Below are 26,191 nucleotides of genomic sequence, written 5' to 3' on the forward strand. Positions count from 1 at the left end.
GGAAAAATCCCCTTTAGAATACAAAAACTCTTTAGAAGAGACTGAGATGAGAGTAGAGCCAGGGCCTGATTCTGCAAACAGGCTTTCGGAGACAAAAAAGCAGGGCAGACATCCGTATCTACCCTATGACCACCACATTCCCCACTGAAAAAAATCAGGAGTTGGTGCCCTGAGATGAGGCAAGCCCACTCAAAGAGGCCAGCCCTCGATTCTTCCTCCTCCTTCCCACACACCTGAGACAGACATCTCTCAAACACTCCAGGCTTGTAATCCTTAATTAGTTGTGTTACGAGCTTTTATTTAAAAAGCACATTTAATACAAGTATAGTTTCGCAGATACAAGTCTTCACTTTGTATGCTACAAAAGTCTTTGAATATTATTCTCTTTACAAAATGGAACCTTACAAAAATACTGACAATTTAATGTTTTTATACAGTTTTCTCTAGTTGCAGTTATTTCTTTCATTATAAAACAATGTCTACCACAGAACTATGATACTTTAGTTGATATTTTTAAAAAAATTAACTCAATGCTTTTTAAAGCAGCTAATGTAAATAACACAGGTCGAGACACAGTTTATAATCATAGTGGATATAGCTAAAATTGTTTCAGAAATAATATTTTACATAGTTAACTTTTAATGCTTTATACATTATTTATATAATATTTATATATAAAAATCATAGCTTGCTATAAGTTGAAATGAAAGGACGGATTCTGTATTACTACAGGATGTGCACGTGGTTGATCCATATGGTTACATGTAACCCTTTGAAAAGGTCTGCATCCAAGATCTATTAACGCATTTCTTCCTTCCTCCTTTCCTCAAAGGTTCAGTAGAAGGGGTCCCTGTCTACCACCTAGAGTGGGACCATGCATGGAAGGACACTTATGGATAGAGGATGAGGAAAACTCTCTACCGAGATTTAACCCATATGTTCTGCCCAGCAGAACCTACCAAGAACTGCCCTAGGGATCAACCCCAAGACAATAGTGCTTTACACAGCTTAGCAAGAGCAACTCCTACAAAGACCCTCAGCTCTGTCATCCTGAAGGGTAGCCCCTCAGGCGTGAGACCGCCTGCTTCTCTGGCTCCTTCTGATTTGCAACAGCCAAAAGGTTGGATCGGTTTTCATTCTGCCCCCTTCACTCTCCCATCTGTTGTACAGAAGGCTGCTTTCCATCAGCTGGTGGCAGACCATGCCTTGCTCATCCCTGGGCCCTCACAGGAAATCCCGGTGGGCCCGCAGCAAGGATTTCAAGGCAGCAACCGAAGTCGAACTGTTTCTAAGAGTGTGCAAGTGCCCGGTGATTGATGCGCACAACATCAGCATCCTGCAATTGACATTTCAACGTCACAGGATGATGCGTCGAAAGAAGAAAAGTGAGGGCCCGTGCCCTCGATTTCTTCTGAAATTGTGCTATTTGTGAAATTCACTCGTCCACAAAGAGTCCGCTAATCACTAATGTGAGGAACTATGGTTGTCGGCCTATGGGCAGGGAAGGTGATAAGGTCTTAGGACTGGGAATCTGGATTCAGGATCTGATCACTTGACTGAGCAAACTTGCTCTTTCCTTCTATTTAAACAACAAAACAAAACTTCCTGAACTAAAGTCACAGTACAGAATAGAATGGGATGAACAGAGAGACTCAAGAGGGCAGCCCTGCAATGGCTATTTTCTCAATTCAGTGCTATTTCTGGCATTCTGTGCTACAATGTGAATTTTTGCTTTTCTCACAGGCCTGGGATTCCTCCGGTCACAAAGGTGACCAGCAGCCTCTACTCCAATCATTTTAGTGTTTGTTCCTGAACAAGCCGTGTTCACTAGAACATGAACACTTGAACCAATTCCACATTCAGGACTCCGGCACTTGGTGTTAGTTTGCTGTGTTTCCACATAGGTGAACACTACCTATTTTGGAAGGCCACAAAGTAAAACATTTTTTTTTTTTTCTTTTTAAAAATCAGTCGGGCAAAAGTTTTTCCCTACATTCTACTGTCTGATGAGATTGGAGAGCAGCAAGAACTTGCCGTCAGCAGTCATTTTACAGAAACAGCTCAAGGGGTGGGCAGCACCTACACCATGTTGTGGTGATTGTTCCTGTCAATGATGTCCACAGGTGAAAGGATTTCCTTCCGGATAGTAGGGGCAGGCAGGGATAGCGTCGTCTTAGTTTTGAAGAGGTCAGACACGAAGAAAACCTAGAAGCACAAAACAGAGATTAAAGTCATTAACTGACGTGTGGAGTCTGGGTACAGTGGGAAAAGGAAGGTCAGAGGAGCACAGACTTTAGGAAAAGCGGCCCCAGATCATAACTCTTTGAATAGGGAAGGACAATAGAGATCGTATCATCAAGTCTTATTACACAGATAGGGAAACTGAGGCCTGGGAAAAGGCAGTGACATGCCCCAGGTTGCACAACACCTGTTCAGCAGAATCCACTTTTTTTTTTTTTGAGACGGAGTTTCACTCTTGTTGCCCAGGCTGGAGTGCAATGGTGCGATCTCGGCTCACCGCAACCTCCGCCTCCCGGGTTCAAGCCATTCTCCTGCCTCAACCTCCTGAGTAGTCGGGATTACAGGCACGTGCCACCATGCCCAGCTAATTTTGAATTTTTAGTAGAGATGGGGTTTCTCCATGTTGGTCTGGCTAGTCTCTAACTCCCGACCTCAGGTGATCCACCCGCCTCAGCCTCCCAAAGTGCTGGGATTACAGGCGGGATACATTGCGTCCAGCCCAGTAGAATCCACTTCTAAGGACTCTCAGGTCCAGTGCCCACATCTGCAACTCACACTTCCCTATTTCTCAAGGCAAACAAATAGCAATGAAAGATAAGTTCCTAAACAAAGGAAGCAGATCATAATTAGTTACAGCCATTAATTCACACTACTTTCCCTTTTCTCACAAAGGAATCCAGGGTGTAACCAAAAAAGATCAGCCAACATGAACTCCTATCAGCGGCAGTAGAAGTCAGGCAATGGCAACTATTTTTCTGGAAAACCCAGTGATATCAACTCTTTGATGGGGGTCAAGAAACTAGGTTCTCCTTGCCAAAAATGTCAGCAGCTAACCTGGAGGAAAGGTTAATGAAAAATCTCCTATCACGTATTCCCAGCGTTCTTTTTCCTCATGGGGATGTGACCTCACTGAGTCTTTCTTAGAATACTTGAGAAACATTTGTTGAACGTCACTTGCAAAGCTGTAAGGATAGCTCAGGCATAGTTCCTGCCTCAATGAGCTTATGCTGAAAGATTCAAGGACTTGATGAGCTACTGGAGTAAGAAAAATTTATGCTTTGTATTAGATGGCAAAATGAATACACAGACATCCATTTGAGCCATTTAGTAACAGGAGTTTTTACTAAGTAACCATAAGCGGCAGCTATCAGTCATGTAATTTGATAGGAAACATGGCTGGGTTTCAAAATAGGGCCTAAAATACTATCAAAGTTCCTATGTCCAACAGCTTTCTGAATTGAAGGGTCTTTGTCCTGTGGACGGTAATGTGCTCATTACTAATGACGGCATCGTGGCTTCACTCTGGCCACATTACAGGCAAGAAAATGAAATTCTTAATGAGATTTGTCAAAACTAAGGCTCTAGCAATCCGGGTTCTCCACAGTAGGGAGCTGAATTATTTGTTAAACTGATTTTCACAATGTCCCTTCTGTAGCAACAAAGCCATCACGACAGTGCTATAAAAATCACAGCAAGAAATTGGTAACGCTGGTTACCTCAAGAGAGGAGAACCGGGTGGCTAGAAGGCAAAGGTGAAACAGACGTTTACTGGTCACTGTAAAACTTGTTGTACCTTTTGATTTTGTACCCATGACATATATTACCTACCAAAACATTTAATAAGTATTATTTTGTTGTTAAAAAAAATAAAGCTAGGCTATTTCTATGCTACTACAAGAAAATGAAATACTAGCTAAGAAGTGTAAAATCAGGCTGGACGCGGTGGCTCATGCCTGTAATCCCAGCACTTTGGGACAGCAAGGCGGGTAGATCACAAGGTCGAGAGATCGAGACCTTCCTGGCCAACATGGTAAAACCCTGTCTCTATTAAAAATACAAAACCTAACTGAGCATCGTGATGCGTGCCTGTAACATCAGATACTCAGAAGGCTGAGGCAGGCTTGAACCAGGGAGATGGAGGATGCAGTGAGCCGAGACTGTACCACTGCACTCCAGCCTGGTGACAAAGTGAGAAACTTGTCCCAAAAAAAAAAAAAAAAAAAAAAAAAAAAAAAAGAAGCGTAACATCTTAATACATTCACAGTTTGAGGGCTATTAGATATACCACTTTGCAAGGGAAAAAATTAAGTCTCTTCTCCCTTTCTTTTGTCAGGAGGTGAGAACTGTGGTACCAAAAGATTTGTCTTCCAGTCAGAGTCAAACTTGAGAATCAGGAAAGAAGCTCTGTGCACAGCCTGCCAGCAGGCTCTAGGCTCCCCTGCCAGAAAATTCTCTGTAGTTGGTTTGGGAAAATGTTTTCAAGTGCCCTCAGTATAAGGAAACAGGCTCGATTAAAGCTCAATGTGAAGATAATTAAACTTTTCAACCCTTCTCCACCCCAGCCCCACATTTTCCCTTATCTCCCCTAGTGGACTTACTTCTTTTTGTACTAAAATGGGTGTTATCATCTGAGATGTGCAGACAGCAATGTCCTCGTCTCTAGTTCAAAATTATCCTCTCCTTTATCCTTCACTTTGTCTGGGAGGAAGAGGTTTTGATAAATCCTCCCATAACTACTTTTTTACCTTTTTTTTTTTGAGATGGAGTCTCACTGTGTTGCCCAGGCTGGAGTGCAGTAGCACGATCTCAGCTCACTGCAACCTCTGCCAACCGGGTTTAAGCAATTCCCCTGCCTCAGCCTCCTGAGTAGCCAGGATTACAGGCGTGTGCCACCACATCAGGCTACTTTTCGTATTTTTAGTAGAGACAGGGTTCCACCATGCTGGCTAGACTGGTCTCAAACTCTTGACCTAGTGATCCGCCCTCCTTAGCCTCAAATTCTTGACCTCATGATCTGTCCTCCTCGGCCCATCACTACTTTTAACTTCACTTATTCCAGCTTAGCAGCTAGATTCATGAAAATAAATCATACAGGCCTAATTTCTTAAAAATCTTTCTCCCAGAATCCATCCCATCTGCCAGGGACAAATATAGCAGGGGAAAGCTCCCCCATCCACAGAAAACACCCATTCCCCTTCAAGATCTTGAACAATCTACCACCTCAGTCTACTGGCTTATCTCCCAATCTAATTTTCTGAGCTCATAGTCAGTTAGGGTTTCCATTTCCTAACTGCAAGAGAGGAATCATATGAATATAAAGACAACAATGAACTTGAGAAGATCTAAGCCTGTGACTGCTACATAGTTCAATAAAAGGCGTTCCATTCTCTAATGATCTGGATACCAGAGTAATTACTGGGCCCAGAGAAAGCCATGCTCTCCCATGTGTCCAAAACTTTGCTTATCGGCCTTTCTTCCTAGATGGGAGGCTTCTGGAACCCTATCCCTAATCACCCTGAATCACCCCAAGCACTTAGCTTTAAGCCTTATACACAACAAGGGCTTAATAAATGTTTGTCGTTGAATTTCAAAAATTCTCTCTGCTTACTAGAAAGCAAGCACTCTGGCCTTGGACCTTATTGACAATACAACTCCTACAGACTTGATGGGGAACAACATTCTCAAATACACCCTGCACAGAGCCAAGTGGGGAGGTGAAAAGTTGAGTCCGGTCCAGCAGAATCCCAATTTAAGCCGTATTTTACTTTCAGCATGACTTGAGGTTACACAAACACTTTTTGGGGGGCTCATGAAACATAATACTGTCAAGACTGAAACAGGGCTCAATCTTCCTAATATTTGAATAGCAGAGCACAAAAAGAGCTAGTTAAAGTAAAAGCTTCTTGGCTTGGAGCAGTTCCATTTCCTACAAAAGATGATCTCCACCCAGAAAGAAAACCCAGAGGCCCAGGCTGGGAAGGGTCTATATAAATTAAGTAGCTGTCTTAGGTCTATGGAATAAACCCACTCCCAGCCCACAAGCCTACTCCACAGATCTCTGCTGTGCAAAAGGACACATTAGACAATAAATACAGTCTCAGCAAACAAGAAAAACTGTACCCTAAGCACCAAGAAGAGATCTAAGTTATAATGCGCAGAACATTTGTTTTCAATTCCATCTCTCCAAATCTTTGAACTTTATAAATTATCTATTTTTTTCGAAAATGAATGAATGCAATCAATAAATACTTACTGGACTCCCGCTGTTTGTTAAACCCCCAAAATACGAAGATGAATATACATAAGACAGTCTTTTACCGTCCAGGAGTTTATAGGCCAATGAGTTAGAGAGCCGGGTTAACAGATGACCACAATACAGCATATTAAGGATTAGGATGGAGGGAAGCCAGGTGTTGAAGAAGCAAAGAGGACATGGCATTTAACCCAGACTGAAGGGGAGTGGAAGCAAGCCTTAGAAGGCTTCTCCCAAAGGATGTCTATTTGATCTTAGCTTTGAAGGATGAGGAGGAGTTAACCAGGCAGTGAATGCTAGGATGTTGTTATAGGCAAAGGGAATGGCGTGTGCAAAGGCACAGGAGAAAGGGAGCACAGCACATCCAGGAGCTGCAGGACGCTCAGTATACCTGACGTGGAGCCGTCAAAGAGGCTGGAGAGGAGAGGACTAGCTATTGAAAAGCCTCCTGAGACACGTTAAGCAGTTCGGATCTCATCCTTTTGGCTCTAGGAATCACTGTCAAGGCTCAAGTGAGGAAGCGACACGTTGGAAAGACTTGCATTAAGGTCATGTTGGTAACTAATGGGGAGATGGAGTCAGAAAGGATGCAATGAGTGTGGAGGCGGGGACTGCAGAGTCTGAGAGAGGATGAGGCCTGAACAATGCCTACGCAGTAACGACAAACAAAACGAGATGGCTTTGGAAATGCTGAGGATAGGAATGCAGGTGTCAGGGGTGGCGTGTATGTTTGGGGTGGGTATGCATGCAGAGGAGACAATGTTTTTCTTTCTAGTTCTTTTTTCAGCTCTAGAAATCTTGGCACTTATTCCTATAAAAAGTCTTAAAATTTGGGTAACTATGCTAGGAAATATATATATATATATATATAAAACTCTTCTTTCCTCTGCCTCTGACATTGTACTGGGGGAGTGATTTTCCCCCCAGTGGCATTTAGTACTTTATAGTGTTGTGTGACCATCACTTTTATCGAATTCCAAGACATTTCATTAACCCAAAATAAAATTCCACAAACTAGTCATGTCCCATTCCCTCCTCTCCCCAGTCCCTGGTAACCATCAATCTGCTTTCTGTTTCTATGGCTTTATCTACAAGGAAGTGATTCTGACCTCCTCCTGAGTCAAAGGAGTAAACTGTTCCGTGATCCCAGAGTGGAAGATGATTTAATTTACCCAAGCACTGTGGACAATGTAGCCCCTTCCTTCAAGAGCAAGAGTACACACAAACAAGGCAACTCTAAGCTGTAAGAACCCCCTTCACTGTGATGAGGAGACAAGAAAAAACAAACCAGAAAAAGAAAAAAAAGGAGGGCTGAAGAGTGGTTGAGAAAATGAATGAAAACATGAAATCTGACACATTCTAGCTGGATGTAGAGACCATATGCTGATGGGAGTTTTCCATAGGGCAAACGGAATCTGCTTTCCAAGTCCTACAATTTCTAGGGCTATCTTTGCCCAAGAGTTGGCATATTCAGAGAGGAAGATGCTTTCAATGTCTTACTGCCAGCATTCACACTCTGGAAATGCCAGCCTCCCATGGAGCACACACAGTTCAGCCCTGCTGGGGTGCTGCCTGCCTAGAGGTTACCAAGAACCAGATACGAGAGGTTGGGTAGATAGTCAGGTTCCTACTTTCATTGCTAGGAATGGCTGAACCAGCAAATTTTGAGGGTCATTTTGTTAATTTTGTCAAGGGTAGATTATGACAACAAATTACCCTTTAACTATTCCTGGAGTCCTTGATGTAAGTGAACTCCTTGAAAACAGGAATCCCATCCTTATATAACGCATTGAGCTAAAATGCTGGCAGAGGGTAGATTAACTATGAAAGCAAAATAATTTTAGAATCTTAGAACCACAAGAAAACAGGGTCATCTCTTCTGGTATTTCTTAAGGTGTCCTCAAACCATCTGTTTCAGAATCACCTGGGAGCTTCCAGAAATAGCAGATTCCTGGGGCCATCCAAGACCTACTGAGAGTGTTGCTTGGAACCTGCATTTTAGCAAACACTACAGTTATTTGTTATGCAGACTACAGTTAAGAAATCCATTAGCGGACATTCTGTGGAGATGAACCATGGGTTCAAATCCTAGATCTGCCATTGCACGAGTGTGTGTCTTAGACAATCTGTCATCGTTTTTTTTTTTGAGATGGAGTCTTGCTCTGTCCCCCAGGATGGAGTGCAGTGGCACGATCTCAGATCACTACAACCTCCGCCTCCCAGGTTCAAGCGATTCTCCTGCCTCAGCCTCCAGAGTAGCTGGGATTACAGGCATGCACCAACAGTCCCAACTAATTTTTGTATTTTTAATAGAGACAGGGTTTCACCATGTTGGTCAGGCTGGTCTCAAACCCCTGACCTCATGATCAGCCTACCCTGGCCTCCCAAAGTGCTGGGATTACAGGTGTGAGCCACCGCGCCTGGCTGACAATCTGTAATCTTTTTAAGATTGGCTTTCTTGTCTGTACACTGGGCACATTACCTTCCTCAAACCACACTTATCTTCTCTCTTTAGTACCCAGATTGAACTTTTAATAACCTTCCGTCTTAGCATTAGGCCATAGGCTTTGAGACGTGATGCTTTAAATGCTGTGTCATATTTCCCCTTCTAGACTGAGCTACTCAAAAGGGCATGGATTGGGTTGAGTCATTTCTGTGTTCAGAGCCCAGAAATTGTAGCTCTCAATAGAGTTGGTCCCTCCAGCGCGTGAGCATAAAGAAGATGGCTGTTGCTTCTTTGGCATGCATTCCCATGTGCTTTGGCCTTGGGATTTCCTTTTAGCTTTCTGGTCTACCATACTGAACCATCTCATGGATTAAGGAAGGAATCACTTTCTTTGGAGGAGAAAGCCCTGGGACCTGGCTCACCCTCAGGTCCTAAGTACAGTAAGTGCTGTCTAAAGAAAACCCATCTTTGGCAGCCTTGCATTTTGATTAGACAGAATTACCCAATTGCAATAATTATTTTTTGACCTCAGAAAAAGGGCTTTTAGCGGCTTTTTGCACTGGGAGTGTGTGAGCACTTCTGTTGAGTGACTTCCTAGTATATCTGAGAGGGAAAATGATGAGATGGAAAAGAGTGTGACATTGGGAGTCAGACAAAATATAGTCTCCAAATCTCTACTGCTGTGTGACCCAAGCTGTCACACTTGTCTTGAATTTATACAAGATAAAAAGGTTTTACACTTGCAGATGGTGTGTCTGCCTTGTATTTGTGTGCAAATGTTATTTTTAAAATCCACCAGGGCTGGGTGTGGTGGCTCACGCCTGTAATCCCAACACTTTGGGAGGCCAAGGCAGGTGGATCACCTGAAGTCAGGAGTTCAAGACCAGCCTGACCAACATGGAGAAACCTCGTCTCTATTTTAAAAAAGTAAAAAGATAATGAAAGAAAAATAATAACATTTTTTTTAAAAAAAAGGAAAAAAAGAAAAAATAAAAATCCACCTCCCCATGATTTCTGTAAGGCTTACACAGAAGATATGAAAAACACTTTGTATCTATGAAGGACTACTTCATTTATTTATTTTGAGCAGTCTCGCTCTGTCACTCAGGCTGGAGTTCCGTGCACAATCTCCACGCACTGCAATCTCCACCTCCCGAGTTCGAGCATTCTAGTGCCTCAGCCTTCGATTAGCTGGGATTACAGGCATGTGCCACTGCACCTGGCCAATTTTTGTATTTTTTTTAGTAGAGATGGGATTTTGGTCTGCCTGGTCTTGAACTCCTGACGTCAAGAGATCCGCCCACCTCGGCCTCCTGAAGCACTGGGATTACAGGCATAAGCCACCACGTATCCAGCCTTATGAAGAATTATTCAAATCCTACCTCGGTTATCACAATTAAGGATCATCACTGCTACTAAGGAATGTGAAAGAAATTAGTCCCACAAAACGAACAAAGAAGGTTTAGAGGAGCAAAGAAAGTTGAGAGCAATTTTGCGGAACATGCTGCTGTGTGCCTGTGGTCCCGGCTAGTCAGGAAGCTGAGGTGGGAGGATGGCTTGCGCCCAAGAGTTTGAGGCCAGCCTGGGCAATATAGCAAGACCCGCCCACCCACTCCCCCTCTTTCTTTAAAGAAAGTTGTGGGCAATTCTGATGGAGAACTGGAATCTGTGCCAAGGAACCTTCCAGAAAAATATTCATAGGCTATTAGGGAGCCTATGACTATTTTAAGGAGGACCCAAGGGAATGACAGCTTTGTCTATGGGGTGCTAGATCCAGTAGGAGCTGGAGCTTATGAATGTGGTACCCAAGGATCACCGAGGCTTGACAAAGGCAGGGGGTCCCATTCCCAGAAACCATCCAATTTTGAAGCTGAAAGGGAGGAGGGGGCTACTATTCATTGAGGTCACCTCTGCCTATTATCCCACAAGTTCCATTGTTCTGCATTGCTAGGGTCACAAAATGTATCAAGTTCTCACCCATCTCCATGTCTTTGTGTCATTCCTTCTGCATGGAATTCCCTTTTTTATCTTTTGTATCTATAGCAAATGGCCACTCATTTTAAAAGAATTACCTACTCTAAAAATTTGTTCTAGTCTTCCAATGCCCTCAGGAAGAATTAATCACCCCTTCTCTTGTAACCCCAACGTCCTCAGTAGGGTATCCCATCCCAAGAGCCATGCCTTTCTCTCATACTTGTCTGTTTACGTGTCTGTTCCTACTAAATCATTCTCAAGCCATTAGCAAGTCACAAAATCAACTAACTGTGTGGTCGCCACCAGCATTTTTGAAGGTTAATAGAAAATATTAGAATGTCTCACACAGTAAGGGCAAGTCTTATTTTATGAAATATTTGTTTTAGTTATGTATGAGTACCTCTTGGATTATGATATAAAATACATTTCTTATTATAGATGGTGGTCAAGTCTTGGAAAGCTACTGCACTATATAAGCTCCTTAAGGACCAACTTCTTTTAGCTCTGAATCTTTAAAGAAAGTATAGTACTTAATGCACAAATCACAATCAATATGTTGTATGTGCTTGGCACATACAACATATTGATTGAATCCTCAATACAAAAATCAGGTGGGGATTAATCATCCCCACCTCACAGGATTGGAAAAGGTGGCGGAGAGGTGAAGTGACTTACCCTAACAGCCTACCTAGCAAGTGGCAGGAATAAAACTTCCCTCTCTGAGCCTCTGCTTCGTCAGCCCATCCATCTTAGCAGGGGAGTAAGAAAGGAAGCTCTAAAAGTACAGTTGATCCTTGAATAACATGGGCTTAAACTGCATGGCTCCACTTACACACAAATTTTCTTCTGCCTCTGCCAGTCCTGAGACAGCAAGACCAACCCCTCCTCTTTCCCCTCCTCATGAGCCTCCTCAACATGGAAACAAGTGGGATGAAGGCTTTTATGGTGATCACTTCCACTGAATTCACAGTAAATATATTTCCTTTTCCTTATAATTTTCTTGATAAATTTTCTTTTCTCTAGCTTACTTTATTGTAAGAATACTGTATATGATACATAAAACATATAAAATACATGTTAATTGACTGTTTATACTATCAAAAGACTTCCAGTCAACTAACAACTGTTAGTAGTTTTAAGTTTTGAGGTGAGGGAGTCCAAAGTTACACTTGGACTTTTTATTGTGCTGGAGGTCGGACCCTCTAGCACCCATGTTGTTCAAGGTCAACTGTACTTTGGACAGTGGTAGAATACTACAAAGATACTGTCATTATCTATTGGCGGCCGAAGTTTATTTATTTGCTTCCTTCTCTCCCACATCCACGTTTCTGCCTGTGTAAGAGCAGGGGCCAGCAGTGGCAAGGTCACATTACCCTCAGGGCCTGCTGGGCAAAGAGCTAGGCTTTTGCAGGGCCAGAAGAGGTCTGGAAGCTCATTTCATCCATTCCCCTGTGCCCAGGCTGCACCGGCATAAATCAGAAGGGAATAGATGGGACTCTCTCCTGTTAGAGAAGGAAGAAATCTTGCAAATTCATGGCCAAGCATGCTTAGAATTGACTGTTTAGCCCTTTAGATGGAATCTATAAACTGGGGACTTGGTTCCTACTCTGCTACCGGGTGTCCTTGGGTGTGTCCTGCCCTCTCCCTGGCCTGCAGTTTCCTTTTGCATGGGCAGTCATTGGTGAACTCTTCTTCACACTGGCATTCTTGCTGGTGTCTTTTCCCAAGGTCACTTCACTGGGGCAGAGACAAAGAATGCCCTCGCCCTTCCCTACATCTGGAGGAAGATAGCAGCATAGAGTGAGTGGAGCCACACCCCCGGGAAGAGGAAAACCAGGAAAGGCTCTGCTGTGTATTTATGAAATTCATGAGCAGCTGCTTCCTCTGCAGAACCCACAGCAATGGCAGCCGGGCCCTCCCCTGACCCCTCCCAGGGGCCTCTAATTTGCCATCTGTTAGAGGGTCAGGGAGGAGGTGACCAGATATGCAAGTTGTCACCAGACAGGAAATGAACCAGTGTCTGTTCCTTCATCCTAGTACCTGGGTGAGTTCAACTGCAGAGTTCACATCTCTGGTAGGGGTGACTTAGCAAGTGTGTAGGCGGGAGGGGGCTGGGAAAGTTAATATGAGCCCGTGTTTTTTTATTCGTCTGTTTGTGTGTCTGTGGTTCTGAATTCTGGCGAGACAGACAGAATGGATGTCTGCGTATCTGGGTGCGACTGGGTCTGCCCATGCACCTCGTGGTCTATCTGGGCTGTGGCTGTCTCCTTTGTCCTGTGTAACTCTATCCAGATCTCCGAAGGTGGGCAGGCAGGCCTATGTGACCCTAAGTGCTTGTGTCTTTGTGCTGAGTCCATGACACTGTGTAGGTTTTCTGGCTGTGCTGGTTTCCATTGTCTTCCCTTTCTGGAAAGCATTCAGTTAGTAAGCAATGGAGGAGGAAACCAGACTTACTTCCATTTGGTGTGTGATTTTTGTCTAGACAAGTCTGCCTGCTGTGACAGGATCTAACCTCAATAGACCTAGGTAAGAGTGCTTGGCTGTCATGCCTGTTGCCCAAGGCTCTGCAGTAATGAAACCAACATTCTAGGGTAATGCTCTATGTACCTCTGTCAGTTACTACAAAGTCAGCTGTGCCATAGAATGTCTGTGCAAAGAGATCATGGAGCTACAAGACGTCTAGATGCAACTCACAGGTGAGGAGACTAGGCCCAGAAGGGAGGTATCTGGCCTGAAGCCACAAGCTAATTCATCATTCACCATTTACCCAACGTTGATCAAGCACCTATTGTGGCAGCCACTGTACCGGGCAGTGAGGATAAATAATCAGATTAAGCCATGGATTCTGCTACTATGGCACCCACAATCTAGCTGAAGAGACAGACATATGTGCAGGCAGTGAATAGATCAGGCCTGAAGCCAGGGCAGGAAGAAAGTACAAAGGGCCATGGGGGACTGGAAGGAAGTGAGACAATAGTGTCTTCATGGACCGGGGAAGTTGTGGGAAGCTGAACAATGTCCCCCAAAGATGCCCACATCCTAAGTCCCAGAAGCAGTTAATGATGCTACATGACAAAATGAGATTAAGATCTTGAGATGGAGAGATCATCCAGGGTTATCAAGGTGCTCTCAGCATCCTTAAAAGGAGGCGGCAAGAGGATCAAAGTCAAGAAGAAGATGTGAAAATGGATACAGAGGCCAGAGAAAGTGTGTGTGTGTGTGTGTGTGTGTGTGTGTGTGTGTGTGTGTGTGTGTCTATGTGTCTGTGTGTGAATGTGAAAGAGAGAGAAAGAGAGAGAGAGAGAGAAGTGAAGATTCCATGCTGCTGGTTTTGACAGTGGAAAACGGGGCCATGAGCCAAAGAACTCAGGCAGCTCCGGAAAGCTAGAAAAAGCAAGGAAACAAATCTCCCCTTCGATCCTCTAGATGGAACGCAGCCCTGCCAACACCTTGTTTTTAGTTCAGTGAGACCCATTTCCAACTTCCAACTTCCAGAACTGTAAGAAAATAAATACATTAAGCCACTAAATTTGCGGTAATTTGTTACAGCAGCCAGAGGCAACTAACACAGAAGGTTTCCAGAGGTGAAACTGGAACTGTGTTCCATCAAAGGGGACAGCTATCTAAAATAGAAACTCAGGTGCTGGAAAATAATGAAATGTTTGACATGCCAGGAGGTGATGGGGGTGGAGAGAAGAGAGGAGGCCTGCCGAAGCCTGGGTCTTGGAGTGCCAGCTCCGTGTCAGGCTGTCTGGGGTCAACTCCAGCTCTGCTACCTTCTGAGTGCCTGGGCTCTCAGTAAACGTTAGCCACGATTACAGTCAGTTAACAGGGAGTCCACAGAGGCTTGGCTCAGGAGGTTATCTGGCAGAGTGGAAGAGCGGATTCTGTGTTTTCTTTGCAGATCATGCAATGTCTTTTGCGCCACGCGTGCTGCTCCTTTCTCCATCCTCCTAACCTCAGGTGATGTCTCTCTTTCAAAAACCATTCATTACAGCCGTAGTCATGAATTAGAAAAGAACTTGGTCCTTCCTGGGATTCACTGGGACAGCAGCCCTGGTTCATGGGAAAAAGTTCTGTAATGTGGCACAAGCAGAGCAGAGTATACAGACTCCTGCCGAGCACGTAACAGCTACATTGCACAACCCTGATAAAGCTGCAAAACCTATGAGGCAGCTGCCCATCATCCCCCTCACAGTACCCTCTCCCGAGCACCTGGTGCCTTCATCACACGGTCTCTGGTTCCCTACACCTCCTCACAGATCTACCCATCTCTGCTCAATCCAGGGTCCCAAGCTCTGCTTCAGTCTCCCTCACAATCAGACCCAGGACAGCAGAATCCTGGGAGCTTACAACTAGAAAAGACACTACCTTCTTTTCTCCCAGCTGAGCATTCCCAAACGTTTATGCTGAATGGCCACAGCTTCCAGGCACTTCCCTGCCCCAGCCTCTTAGATAGCTTTGGTGAAATGAATCTCTCAGTGCTGCGATTCCAAGCCAGTCTGGACCATCGGGTCCCACTGAACACGAGGCTGGGTGTTAGGCATTTGGAGAAAAATGATAACTAAGATTGAGTTCCTGTTCTTGCATGTTCACAGGTGAGTGGGCAAAAGGCAGGGAAAGATATTTATCACCCCTTTCCTAACCATCTTTACATTGTCAAACAGGCTTTCAAACTCAAAGCAATAACTGTATCCACCCAAAGGGTTAGGAAGGACCCTGCGACGCAATCAAATGACAATCTTTAAGCAGCTAACTGTGCAGCTTCTGGTTCAGGTTAACTGCAGGGCCTTCAGCTTCAGGAACTCCCGTCTCCTTGCAGAGTGCAGAGGGAAAGCTGTGGGTCCATGAGAATCATGGGGCAGCTGTCTGTGAGCTCTTTGACCCTGGATGACTTTAGTTACCTCTGTAAAATGGCTGTAGTACCATGGCTTCATGTGGCCCAAAGAAGACAATCGGTAAAGTATCAGAACAGTATTAGCACAGAGTAGGTGCTTTGTAAACACTAGGATCAGATTTCTATCCTGTGCTACAATCAGTGAGAGCCAAACAGGACACATGCCAGAACCCTCATTTTACTTCTTGAAAATAAGCCACAGTCCTCCAGAACACTCTAATTGCTCATGGCCTGTGTTTTAGGATATAAAAGAGAGGAGGGCTAGTAAGGATATCCTCACCTTTTAATTTTTTCAACTGGGGGTGCAGGGGACTCTAATTAGGGCAGTGGCGCCAAGAAGGAACCACACAGCAGACTCCCGCAGGCTGCCCTACTGCTGAGAGCAAAGCCCAGACGGGCACGGTCAGCAAAGGGTTACCTTCAGTGCAAACACCCATCCCCCACTGTCACCGCACATTAAAGGCCCAGGCACCAGAGAACAAGTGGGTCAGTGACAGCTCCTCTCATTAACGGTTTGCTCCCCCAGTTTCTCTCCCTTCTGGCATTTTTTGTTTTTTGTTTTTTGTTTGAGACGGAGTCTTACTTTGTTGCCAGGCTAGAGTGCAGTGGTGCGATCTTGGCTCACTGCAACCTCTGCTTCCCTGGCTCAAGCGGTTCTCCTGCCTCAGCTTCCCAAGTAGCTGGGGCTACAGGCCTGCACAACCATGCCCAGCTAAGTTTTGTAGTTTTCAGTAGAGACGGGGTTTCACCATATTGGCCAGGCTAGGCTTATCTCAAACTCCTGACCTTGTGATCCACCCTCCTCGGCCTCCCAAAGTGCTGAGATCAGACACTAGCCACCACACCCTGGCCTTTACTTTTAAAAAGAAAGAAGAAAAAGAAAGCAAGGAAGAAAGACATTGAAACAGCCTGTCCAGTAGGCTGGGATTCCTATGTCAAAGGCTGGCAGGCAGTTCACACGCTGTGTTCTTCGTAGTGCTCGCTCTGAACGCTCCAACTGCTTCTCCCTCTTCTTAACCCTTGCACATGGAGCCAGGTGCTTCCCTGCCTGTGGAAGCCCTCTGCACATGTCACTATAACAGCCCCCATAGCACTGAACTCCTGTGTGTGCTTGGGCCTGGCTGTGAAAGGAGCTAGAATGGGATTTCCTTGGGAGGGCTGAGCCTTATTCATCCCTATACCTTCAAGATAATACTCTCTACAGTGTTCTCAAGAAAGGTTAGATCAACTCACTGATTCTGGGTTTTTGCTTGTTAAGCACACGTTTACTTAGTCTGAGCTGGGATCTTTGAGCGACCTTGGTAAGACAGGAAGAGTAACATAATATTATATTACATATGGTCCTCTGCCCTCAAGAACTTACCAGTGTAAAGGAAGACACCCATGGACAATTTCAATCTAGAGTATTAAGTGCTGTTACAGAGCCGTGGGGGAGAGGTTGCACAGGGAGACAGGAGCCTGCAGCCAGCCTCGGAAACCAGGAAAGAATAAGAAGCTGGTTTAGATCTCTCTATTGTTCATAATCCTTACTGTGAGTGAGCAAGGATAATACAATAATACACCTTACAAGTGTGGTGCTTACAGGTCCAGCCATTATTGTATTCTGGGATTCCTGCTGGACTGGGGTGAGGTCCCCTCAGTAGGGCCCAGGAAGGCTCAATATCAAAGTAGGTGCTCAGTCACGTTTGCTGAATAAGCCCCTCAAAACACTTAGCAGGCAGGAAAAGCAGCACCTACAGATGGAGGCTCAGAGAAGTGGAATGACTTATCCTACCTTCCCTTGGAGCCAGAGATGAAGTATGTGAAAAGGTAATCCACTCATTTGGGGCAAATCAGTATGTGGTCCATCCCACGTTGTCCCTAGGAAGTCTGTGACTTGATGCACAAAGCTCTGAGGCTGGGGGAGGGCTTAGCCTTCAGAAAACCTCCTCTTCTCCAATCAACACCGACTTTACGGTCTGTCTGAGTCACCCAAAATGTCACAGAGGGAAGGGGAGGCATTTTGCAAGAAGCTGAGAAGTCCCACTGCGTTCTGAGTGTCCACCCGAGAAGCATGTGAGTGCTCAAGTCAGGAGACTTGGATCTTGCTACTGGGTCAACAGACTTAGCATGACACTAAACATGACCTTCTGACACATGACCTTGGGTAAGTTTCTTCTCTAAATGTCCTCAGCTATAACATGAGCAAGCTGGACAATACCTCAGCTGTCTTCCAGCTGCAACATTCTATGAGCCCAAACCCTCTGTATTTATAGAGAAGGTTTACAGACTCTATTGGATCAAGATTCACAGGCTGGGAAGAAGCAGGAATCATTCTCATTTTACTGAAGGAGTCCTAAAGCTGGGTTTCTCTTCAGACACCAAGCAGAGAACAGGAAAGAGGGCTCTCTAGCTTTAGTCACTGAGCTGGAAACATTTAACAAGCAACAGTCCAGGGTTCCACTTGCACACTAAGGACAAGACGCTACTTACTATGCAGCAAGCCACCAGGGCTCCTTGTGCAAATCCTGCCAGCACATCACTGGGATGGTGCTTGTGGTCTGATACGCGGGACAGTCCTGTGTAGAAGGCCATCATGATCAAAGTGAACTGCAGGAGGGGCCGGAGCAGGCGGGCTCCTCGCCAAGTGAAGCGGGCCTGCAGGTATAGCTGGAGAAAGGAGACAAAAGGAAAAGAAATGAAGCGGCTCCCCATTCACATGCGTTATAACCTCAGGGGACACACACTACATTTCTATGAACTGGAACCATCTGGATCTTGGGTGACATGTTGTAGATAGAACAATTTGGACATGACCTCAAGCCAGTTGTTTAAATCCTGAGCCTGGCTAGGCACGGTGGCTCATGCCTGTAATCCCAGCACTTTGGGAGGCTGAGGAGGGCAGATCACCTGAGGTCAGGAGTTTGAGACCAGCCTGGCCAACGTAGTGAAACCCCATCTCTACTAAAAATACAAAAATTATCTGGGTGTGGTGGTGCATGCCTGTAATCTCAGCTAATCAGGAGGTGGAGGCAGGAGAATCACTTGAACCCAGGAGGCAGAGGTTGCAGTGAGGCCAGACTATGCCACTGCACTTCAGTCTGGGCAACAGAGTGAGACTCTGCATAAATAAATAAATAAATAAATAAATAAATGTTAAGCCTTAGTTCTCACACTAAAAAACAGGAAAAATGGAGTTTACCTAGGGAGATAAACTAGGGAAAGCTCGGTAAAATAATATACAGAAATGGCTTAGCACACTGCTACATAGTAGGAACTTTATCTTCTTCTTGACTGAAACTAATCATTAAAGAACAGTAACCAGAGCTAGCAAAGGTTTCTTTCTTTCTTTTTTTTCTTTTTTCTTTTTTTTTTTTTTACAATTGATGACAGCTTACTTAACACATTTGTGTTTTTCCCTGGGGATTATGGCTATGTAATCCCTACACTACCTGGTCTCAGCATGGAAATGAAATATGCAGTGATAAGGGGAAGTTATTACATCCCCAGTGAGATGCTTCTGCTTCAGAAGAAAGCAACACTATCAAAGGACATGTTTCTAAGTCACCACTTAGAACTATGGATATTGCATTAGACTATAAGGAAACACATAAACCAACAAGACAATGCCAGGGAACTTTCAAATAGAGGTTGACAGACACTAGACAGGGTGGAGCAGAAGAGTAACCTGAAGAAAAATGGAAGATTAAAGAAAAAAAAACCACCTCTAGCTGAAGCAAAGTAGTTGAAATGACGTCAACTGGGTATTGTCCCGTCAGTTATCTTGCTGCAGTTTCCGTTCTAACCTCTGGGCACAACCTATTTCCAGGTTCCTGTGGGAACTTGGGAAATGAGGGGGAAGAGGCAAATGGACAAGAGGAACTTCCGACTACAAATCAAAGCAGGAGAAGGGGAGAAAGGGCAGGGGAGGATGCTGATGGCCTAAAGATAGACCTGCGGCAGTGCTGAAGACATGAGTTTGTCCGTCCTGGGACAAATGGACAGCTTCCCTTGTTGGCGAGGAAAGAGCAAGCCAGTGGCCAGTCCTGAGGAGACACAACAGTGGAAGATCCCAGAATCACATCCTCAACTATGTGGAAAACTATTTCAAGTAAGCAGGCGTGGAAGACAGCAGACAACCTTGTAATCATTTTGAAATTATATAACTGTATTGTTGGAAAAACGTAAGAGGAAAAAATAAGAATACTGATAAAAGATTGCACTGAGATTGTTGCCTGCTAAGCAAGTGATAAAAAAAAAATGGTTTTCTCATTTATAAATGATGATCAGTTAAAAATGTAAAAGAAAATCGCACAGAGCCTTTATGGAATAAAGGAGGGAAAGGACAATTTGAAGAGACAGAAAGCGAGAACTTTTCTTAGAAGAATACTCAACTTTTAAATTCAGAAGTTGATATGTAAATATTATTGGATTGCCAGAGATATCCTAAAAAGATCTAGAGAGTTAAATTAAATTTTTTTTTTTAAAAAAAGAAAGAAGCTAGGCACTATGAAAAGCACTGAAGACAAAGAAAAATGAGAAGTTAAAAATCCTGATGTATAGAGCAGACATCGAGGAATACAAGAAAACAAATTACTGATGTGCTTAATAGGAGCTATGAAAGAAGTTAGGGGCCAGGATCAATTAATAATTCGAAGGGGACTTGACCTAAATCCTAAAGGTAAATGAGTATTTGCTGACATTTAAGAGGACAGGAGTGAGGATATATATTCCAGGCAGAGGGGTGGCTCAGAGGCCTGCCATAGAAGTTCCCCAAAACTTGAAATAGTTTAGTAAAGCTGGAGAAGAGGGCGCTGGGGAAGTGGGGTGCGCAGTGATGAGAAATAGGGCTACAGGGACAAGGAGGGCCTAGTACACAGAGGGCTTTCGGTCAAACTAAGCAACCCAGACTTGACTCAGCAGGCCGGTCTTTCCCAAACCATATTTCACTGAATATTAAGGGCTTCCTCAAGAAAGGCAGATGAATGTTCTATACTAAATCCTTATTTTTGTCCCTTATCATGCTTATAAGATTACTAAAGCCTCTGAGAAGTCCTGCAGGAAAGAATACTTATTTGATCTTTAATCGCTATTTTCAGAAAACACCTACCAATTTGAATCACAATTGGAAAATCTTACTGTAAGCGATGGTGAAAATTAAATTATTTCATGCAGAGCACTGAGTGCCACACTCTTGGTGCTTTTGAAGAGCTCTAGGCAAGACTGGGTCACTACAGGCAATACCGAAGTTAGTGAGTCAGAGCTATAGGCCAAAGACTTCTCCCTTAATGACCTATCAGTGGACTCGATAATCGTGAATGAAAAGACGCTTCCTTTTAGAAATGGGGATGAAGAAGGTGTTGATCTAGCTCTAACTCAACACAAGTCTTCAGGACAATGGCAAATTCAAGGAACAAGGAATCATCCACTTGCAGTGTGCTCAGAATGTTTGACCTTCCTTCAGCTATTCTTGGCAGTGGACAAGGGTGGGGTGCATAATAGGACACAGATTTTATTTTATTATTTTATTTTTTGAGACAGTCTTACTCTGTTGCCCAGGCTGGAGTGCAATAGTACGATCTCAGCTCACTGTAACCTCTGCCACCTGAGTTCAAGTGATTCTTCTGCCTCAGCCTCCTGAGTAGCCGGGATTATAGGCACCTGCCACCACACCTAGCTAATTTTTGTTGTTTTAGTAGAGACAGGGTTTCACCATTTGGCCAGGCTGGTCTTGAACTCCTGACCTCATGATCCACCTGCCTCGGCCTGTGCTGGGATTACAAGTGGGAGCCACCGTGCCTGGCCAGAGCGCAGATTTTAATCAGGAAAACCTCCCTGAGCCTCCATTTTCTCACATATAAACTAAGTGTAGCAACCACTCTTTTTAGAGGCTATGGTCCAGTTTGGTTGATAACGTAGAGGATGGCATGAAATGCTACTCAATAAATAGGTGATTTTATTGTTTAAGCATATTTCTTAATTTGGAGCGGCAAGATTTTCTAACTTCCCTTGCTGAAAAATCTGGAGGTCCTCAGAAAATGCTTGTCACAAGTCCTCCAACCATTCCCCCGACCCTGCATGCAGGCTGAGGTCACAGGCCTTGGAAACCAAGGGTGGGGCAGAGGAAGGGCGTGTTTCCCAACCGGACAAGGCCCACATCTCGCCTTCCACTGATTCAGATACTTAAGGTCGGAGCTTAATACAAGAAGAGAGGAAAAGACCAGTCATCACAATAGCTCCAGAAAGGAAGGGAGTGCTTATGAATGAGAAAGGAGTAGGGGGCCAAGGGACAAGAACGCCTTTGGGAAGCAGTCAGACATGGAATCACAGTAAGCAGATGGGAGCTTGTTCCCTGATAACCATCAGTAACTAACACAGTTATGAAGGAATGCCTTGAGGTCAGGACTGATCCTGGTGTCTGCTGCTGGGGTTTTTGGGGAAATCAGTGCAATAGTAAAGTGTATTTTGGGGTACAATAGCTCTGATTCCAACCCTGGCTCTGTCACTTACTAAGCATGTGGTCAGTTGACATCTATAAGCCTCAGTCTCCTCATCTGTAAAATAGGTAGAATAGTATATCCTTCTCTGGGTTGCCAGGATCAAAGGAGACAACATGGAAAGGAACCTGTCTGGCACAGGATGGGCACTCAGGACACTTTTCAGAAATACGGGTTACCCTTTTGCCCTGGTGAATGATATTTACTCAATGTCACTCACCAGGGCAAAAGGGTAACCTGAATGACATTGAATAAATATCATTCACCAGGGCAAAAGGGTAACCTCGATTTCTGAAAAGCAACCTGAAATATGGCAATTTCAATTTCACCAAAACAACAAAGAGGAGTTGAAAATGAGATTGCACAATGACCTTTCATCCAGTGGCTACATCTGATATGAGAAGTAAGCTGGTGGCAACAGGCTTTGAGATTGATGAAAGGATCCAATGACCTTCTCCATCCCACTCCAATTTCACTGCTGCTAAATGGGTTGGATTTTGCCAGGGTAGAGCCCAGTTCACACGAGCCACCCCAGGCCAGAGGTTTGGGCCTCACTAGGATCAGTGAGTACATTCTGGAGCCGGGGACAAGTTAACTCTGGAGACTCCATTCATTCCCACTCCACAGGAGACAGGTAAAATTTATTGAAGAAAGGAAGTCAAACCCTGCTGATAGATGATGCCATCCCCCTATTCTGGACCGAAACATACCTTCCCAGATCAGAATGCCTATGGGGATTTAGTAAGGTCCTAGGTGCCCTGAAAGGGTAAGCAGAGCTGGACAAAACCTGAAAGCCTAAATCAACTTGACCTCCTCTAGTCTATTGCTGACATTCTGTGTTCACCCCTCCATCTGCGTGAAGGCTTCTGGGCTAGAGAATCAGCCCTCTGAAACTGCTTTCCAAGCACCAATATGACACTGCAGAAAATGATTTGCAGCCAGAGCAACTAGATTGGAATCTTCTCTCTCCTACATACAAGCTGTATGGCCCTGGATAAGTCACTCTGCTTCTGTGAATTTCTTTCTTCTCATATATAGCGTAAGAAGATTTGTTTAGTTTTTTAAATGTTAGAAGCATCTATTCAAGACTCCGTGAAAGACACAGATATTAAAAAGTCCATTCACTAAAACAGCACATAATCTTAAAGACCTTTTCTTGTACTAAGATTTTGCTTTCAGTTGATAAAAAAAAAAAAAAAAAAACCAAACTGCTGATTGTGGATATTATAAAAAGAAAGGTGTATGTCTGTTTTCCCTATCCCTAAATTATGTATGTAAGCCCCGGCATGTAGAACTCACTCTGTCAGTGGACTTCTCTTCTCCTTCCTTGTCCTAGCTTCAGAACCAGGATCTTGTGGAATCCCAACAAAGCCTCCTTAGAAAGGACGGACTGAATTTGGGGTCGCTCCTCTGGTCTGAACCAGCAGAGTCAGATGAGTGGCTGAGTCACACTCTCGTTCTTGCTGAGTCATGTGTGTTTCATTACATGATTTGCATACTGGTGGAACGGGTCTGTACTGTCCTCTCACTTCATTTCCATTGCTCTTGGGACAGCTCTGCTAAGAGTGAAAGGGAGGCTTTTGTCCTTCCTTAGGTCCCTGCCTACCCTCTTCCTGGAAGCCAGTCCGGACCACTGACACCCAGTGAGGAACTCCCTTCTCCAATCTCCTCTATGGCTCTCACTGGGCTCTGGTTCATGTGCCTGGTGGGTGGCTTGCAAACATAGCGTAGAACTAGAATTTCTTTCTGGAATGTTCTTTACTTTCAGGACAAAATAATTTTCTATTGACTTTTCTCCTCCTTTAGAAGAAAATCAAATCTTGTCTCCTGTCGCTGTCAGAGGGAGGAAAGAAAACTTCCATCTTGATGAGCACTGTTCCAGAGCCCAGGCCAGGTGCTTTAAGTTACATTACCTCCAATTTTCACAATAATCATGTTAGGTGGATACCACTGGGTTCATTCTACAGATGCAGAAATCAAGGCTAAAAGAGGCCATGGTACTTGCTGAAGGTAACTGAAAGATAGGATGTACATTGAGTATATTTTCCTCTTTCTGAGTCTGTGCTCTGATCACAGAACCACCTGGCTTCTGTAGGAAATCACTGCCTCACCGAAAGTCTTCGTCTTTTTATACTGGACCTCGGTCTTTGGAGACAATCAGCAGTTTGAGGGCATTACACCAAAGGACAACCTCCAGGGGACATTTGGAACTTCAGGCTCCTCTAATTCACTTGCACATACTTCCTCAACCCCTACATTCAAAACACAAATATACAGCTTTTCTGAGAGTTAGAGTAGAAGAATCTCTCACCTGATCTGAAGCTCAAGGGAGTCTAGGAGCTGACTCAGTATACCTCATAGCAGAGGTGAGAGCCGCTTCCATCCCCTCGTCCACCCCTAAGCAGAGAACGCAATCAGCTGTTTCGCCACTATTTACTTCTCTGGCTTTCCACACACAATTATGAGCTCTTTTGGTGTCCCCAGGCGCTCACACAGGGTCTGTCACAGAACAGGTACTCAGAAACAGATGGATGTGTGGTAAGGTAAATGAATGTTATAGGGAGAAAAAGGAAAAACGTCTGGTGCCGTGGTTTATTCCCTTTGGAAACAACAATCTTGCTCCCGCCAGGAGTTTCCACGGCCACTCCCAGGATCTGTGGGTACACCTCGTGGGCATACCAGATCCCGGGTTCCAGGGCACCAAACATGCAGAAGAAAACCTCAATGACTAACAAGCACGGCCCAGAGAAAGCGGTGTCAGAGCACAGCCACTTCCCCATTTCCTTGGCTGTGCTCTGACACACAAACAGTTCTCGTGGGACAGCACAGTAGGAATTAATAGAGAAAGAGTTCGGCCAAGACGTTCCCTACACTACACAGGCCCTTAGCAATCTATCAAGTCCGTGATGAGGAGACAAGGACATTTCTGATTGGAATGGAAAGGAGGATGGCCCAAGAGTGTCAGAAGAACTGACATTCATCCATTCATTCTTCAGATATTCATTATACAGTTACCAGGTGTCACGCATTGTTTTGGGAAACAGGACATAGCAGAGAATCTAAGAGACCAAAAAAATCTCTCCCCCAAGAATTTACAATCATTTTTTTTAGAGATGGGTTCTCACTATGTTGCCCAGGCTGATCCTGAACTCCTGGGCTCATGCGATCTTCCTGCTTTAGCCTCCCAAAGTGCTGGGATTACAGGCATGAACCATTGTACCCAGCCAGAATTTATAATTTAGTTAGAAGAAACAAACAAGCATGTAAATATATAGTATGTCAGACGGTGAGAAGTAAGGCTGCAAAGGGGAATAGGGAGAATAGTATCAGAGGAGGGGTCTGTCATTTTAAACAGGGGAGTCAGGAAAGCCTTCTGGAACGGGACCTAAAGAAGGTGAGGGGACAAGGTGCAGAATTCCAGGAGACAGGGGAGAACAGCAGCTAAGGAAAGGCCTTAACACAAAGTGCTGCCTAATCCAACCCGCAAAATGAGGAGCTGCGACTGATGATCCCAAAGGTATTTTCCACTCTCAAGTGTGCCCTCAGTTCCCTGGTTCCTACCAGCCATCCCAGCTGTACTGAACTGAATACCTGCAATTCTCCAAATCACCATCCTCCTTTTCACCTTCATACACATCGTTCTTCCAGTCTCCTCTTTCTTCATGTGACTACCTCTCCTGCCACCCCCTGCTCCAGGTTAGCACAGGGGCCACAATTCTGAGAGTCCATAATATAACCTACACATCCCCTTGTCCCTGCTGGACAATGTACCAGACTATTATGTACCAGCCAATGTACCAAAGCAGGACATTGTCTACTGCTTCTCTAGACTACATTATGCAAGGATGTAACCATCTCCCCATTCCCACTCCTAGCATAGTGCTTGGCGCATAATAGTCCCTCACTAAGTATATACCAAAAGCTGAATGTTGGATGCACAGGTGAGTTCCCTAAGGGTGGGGCCCAGGTCTTATTCACCTCAATATCCCCAAAAGGTAGCAGAGCGCCCAGCCCAACAGAGGAGACACTAGGGGTGCTGCATGAATTGGCGTCTGCCCTCGTGTTGGCATTTTACCCAGATAGCATGTCATCCTCAACCTCTGAGCAAGGAGGTTCAGGGTCAA

General features: G+C 44.6%; 1 protein-coding gene across 2 annotated transcripts in view; it reads right to left on the reverse strand.

The window, feature by feature from the left end:
- Positions 1 to 277: 277 nt before the first annotated feature.
- Positions 278 to 26,191, reverse strand: part of PLPP3 (phospholipid phosphatase 3) — an 87,610-nt gene continuing 61,696 nt past the window's right edge. Inside the window, exons 5-6 of one of the 2 annotated variants that reach the window (XM_003921512.4) lie at positions 18,064 to 18,240; positions 278 to 2,205 (exon numbers count right to left, since the gene is read on the reverse strand). In XM_003921512.4, the coding sequence (XP_003921561.1) occupies positions 2,080 to 2,205; positions 18,064 to 18,240 (303 nt within the window). In that variant the 3' untranslated portion in view covers positions 278 to 2,079. The remainder of the gene's footprint in view (positions 2,206 to 18,063; positions 18,241 to 26,191) is intronic. The other variant, XM_074380876.1, reaches the window with a different exon arrangement.

Source organism: Saimiri boliviensis, chromosome 11 (assembly GCF_048565385.1).
Source record: "Saimiri boliviensis isolate mSaiBol1 chromosome 11, mSaiBol1.pri, whole genome shotgun sequence".
NCBI classification, from domain to species: Eukaryota; Metazoa; Chordata; class Mammalia; order Primates; family Cebidae; genus Saimiri; species Saimiri boliviensis.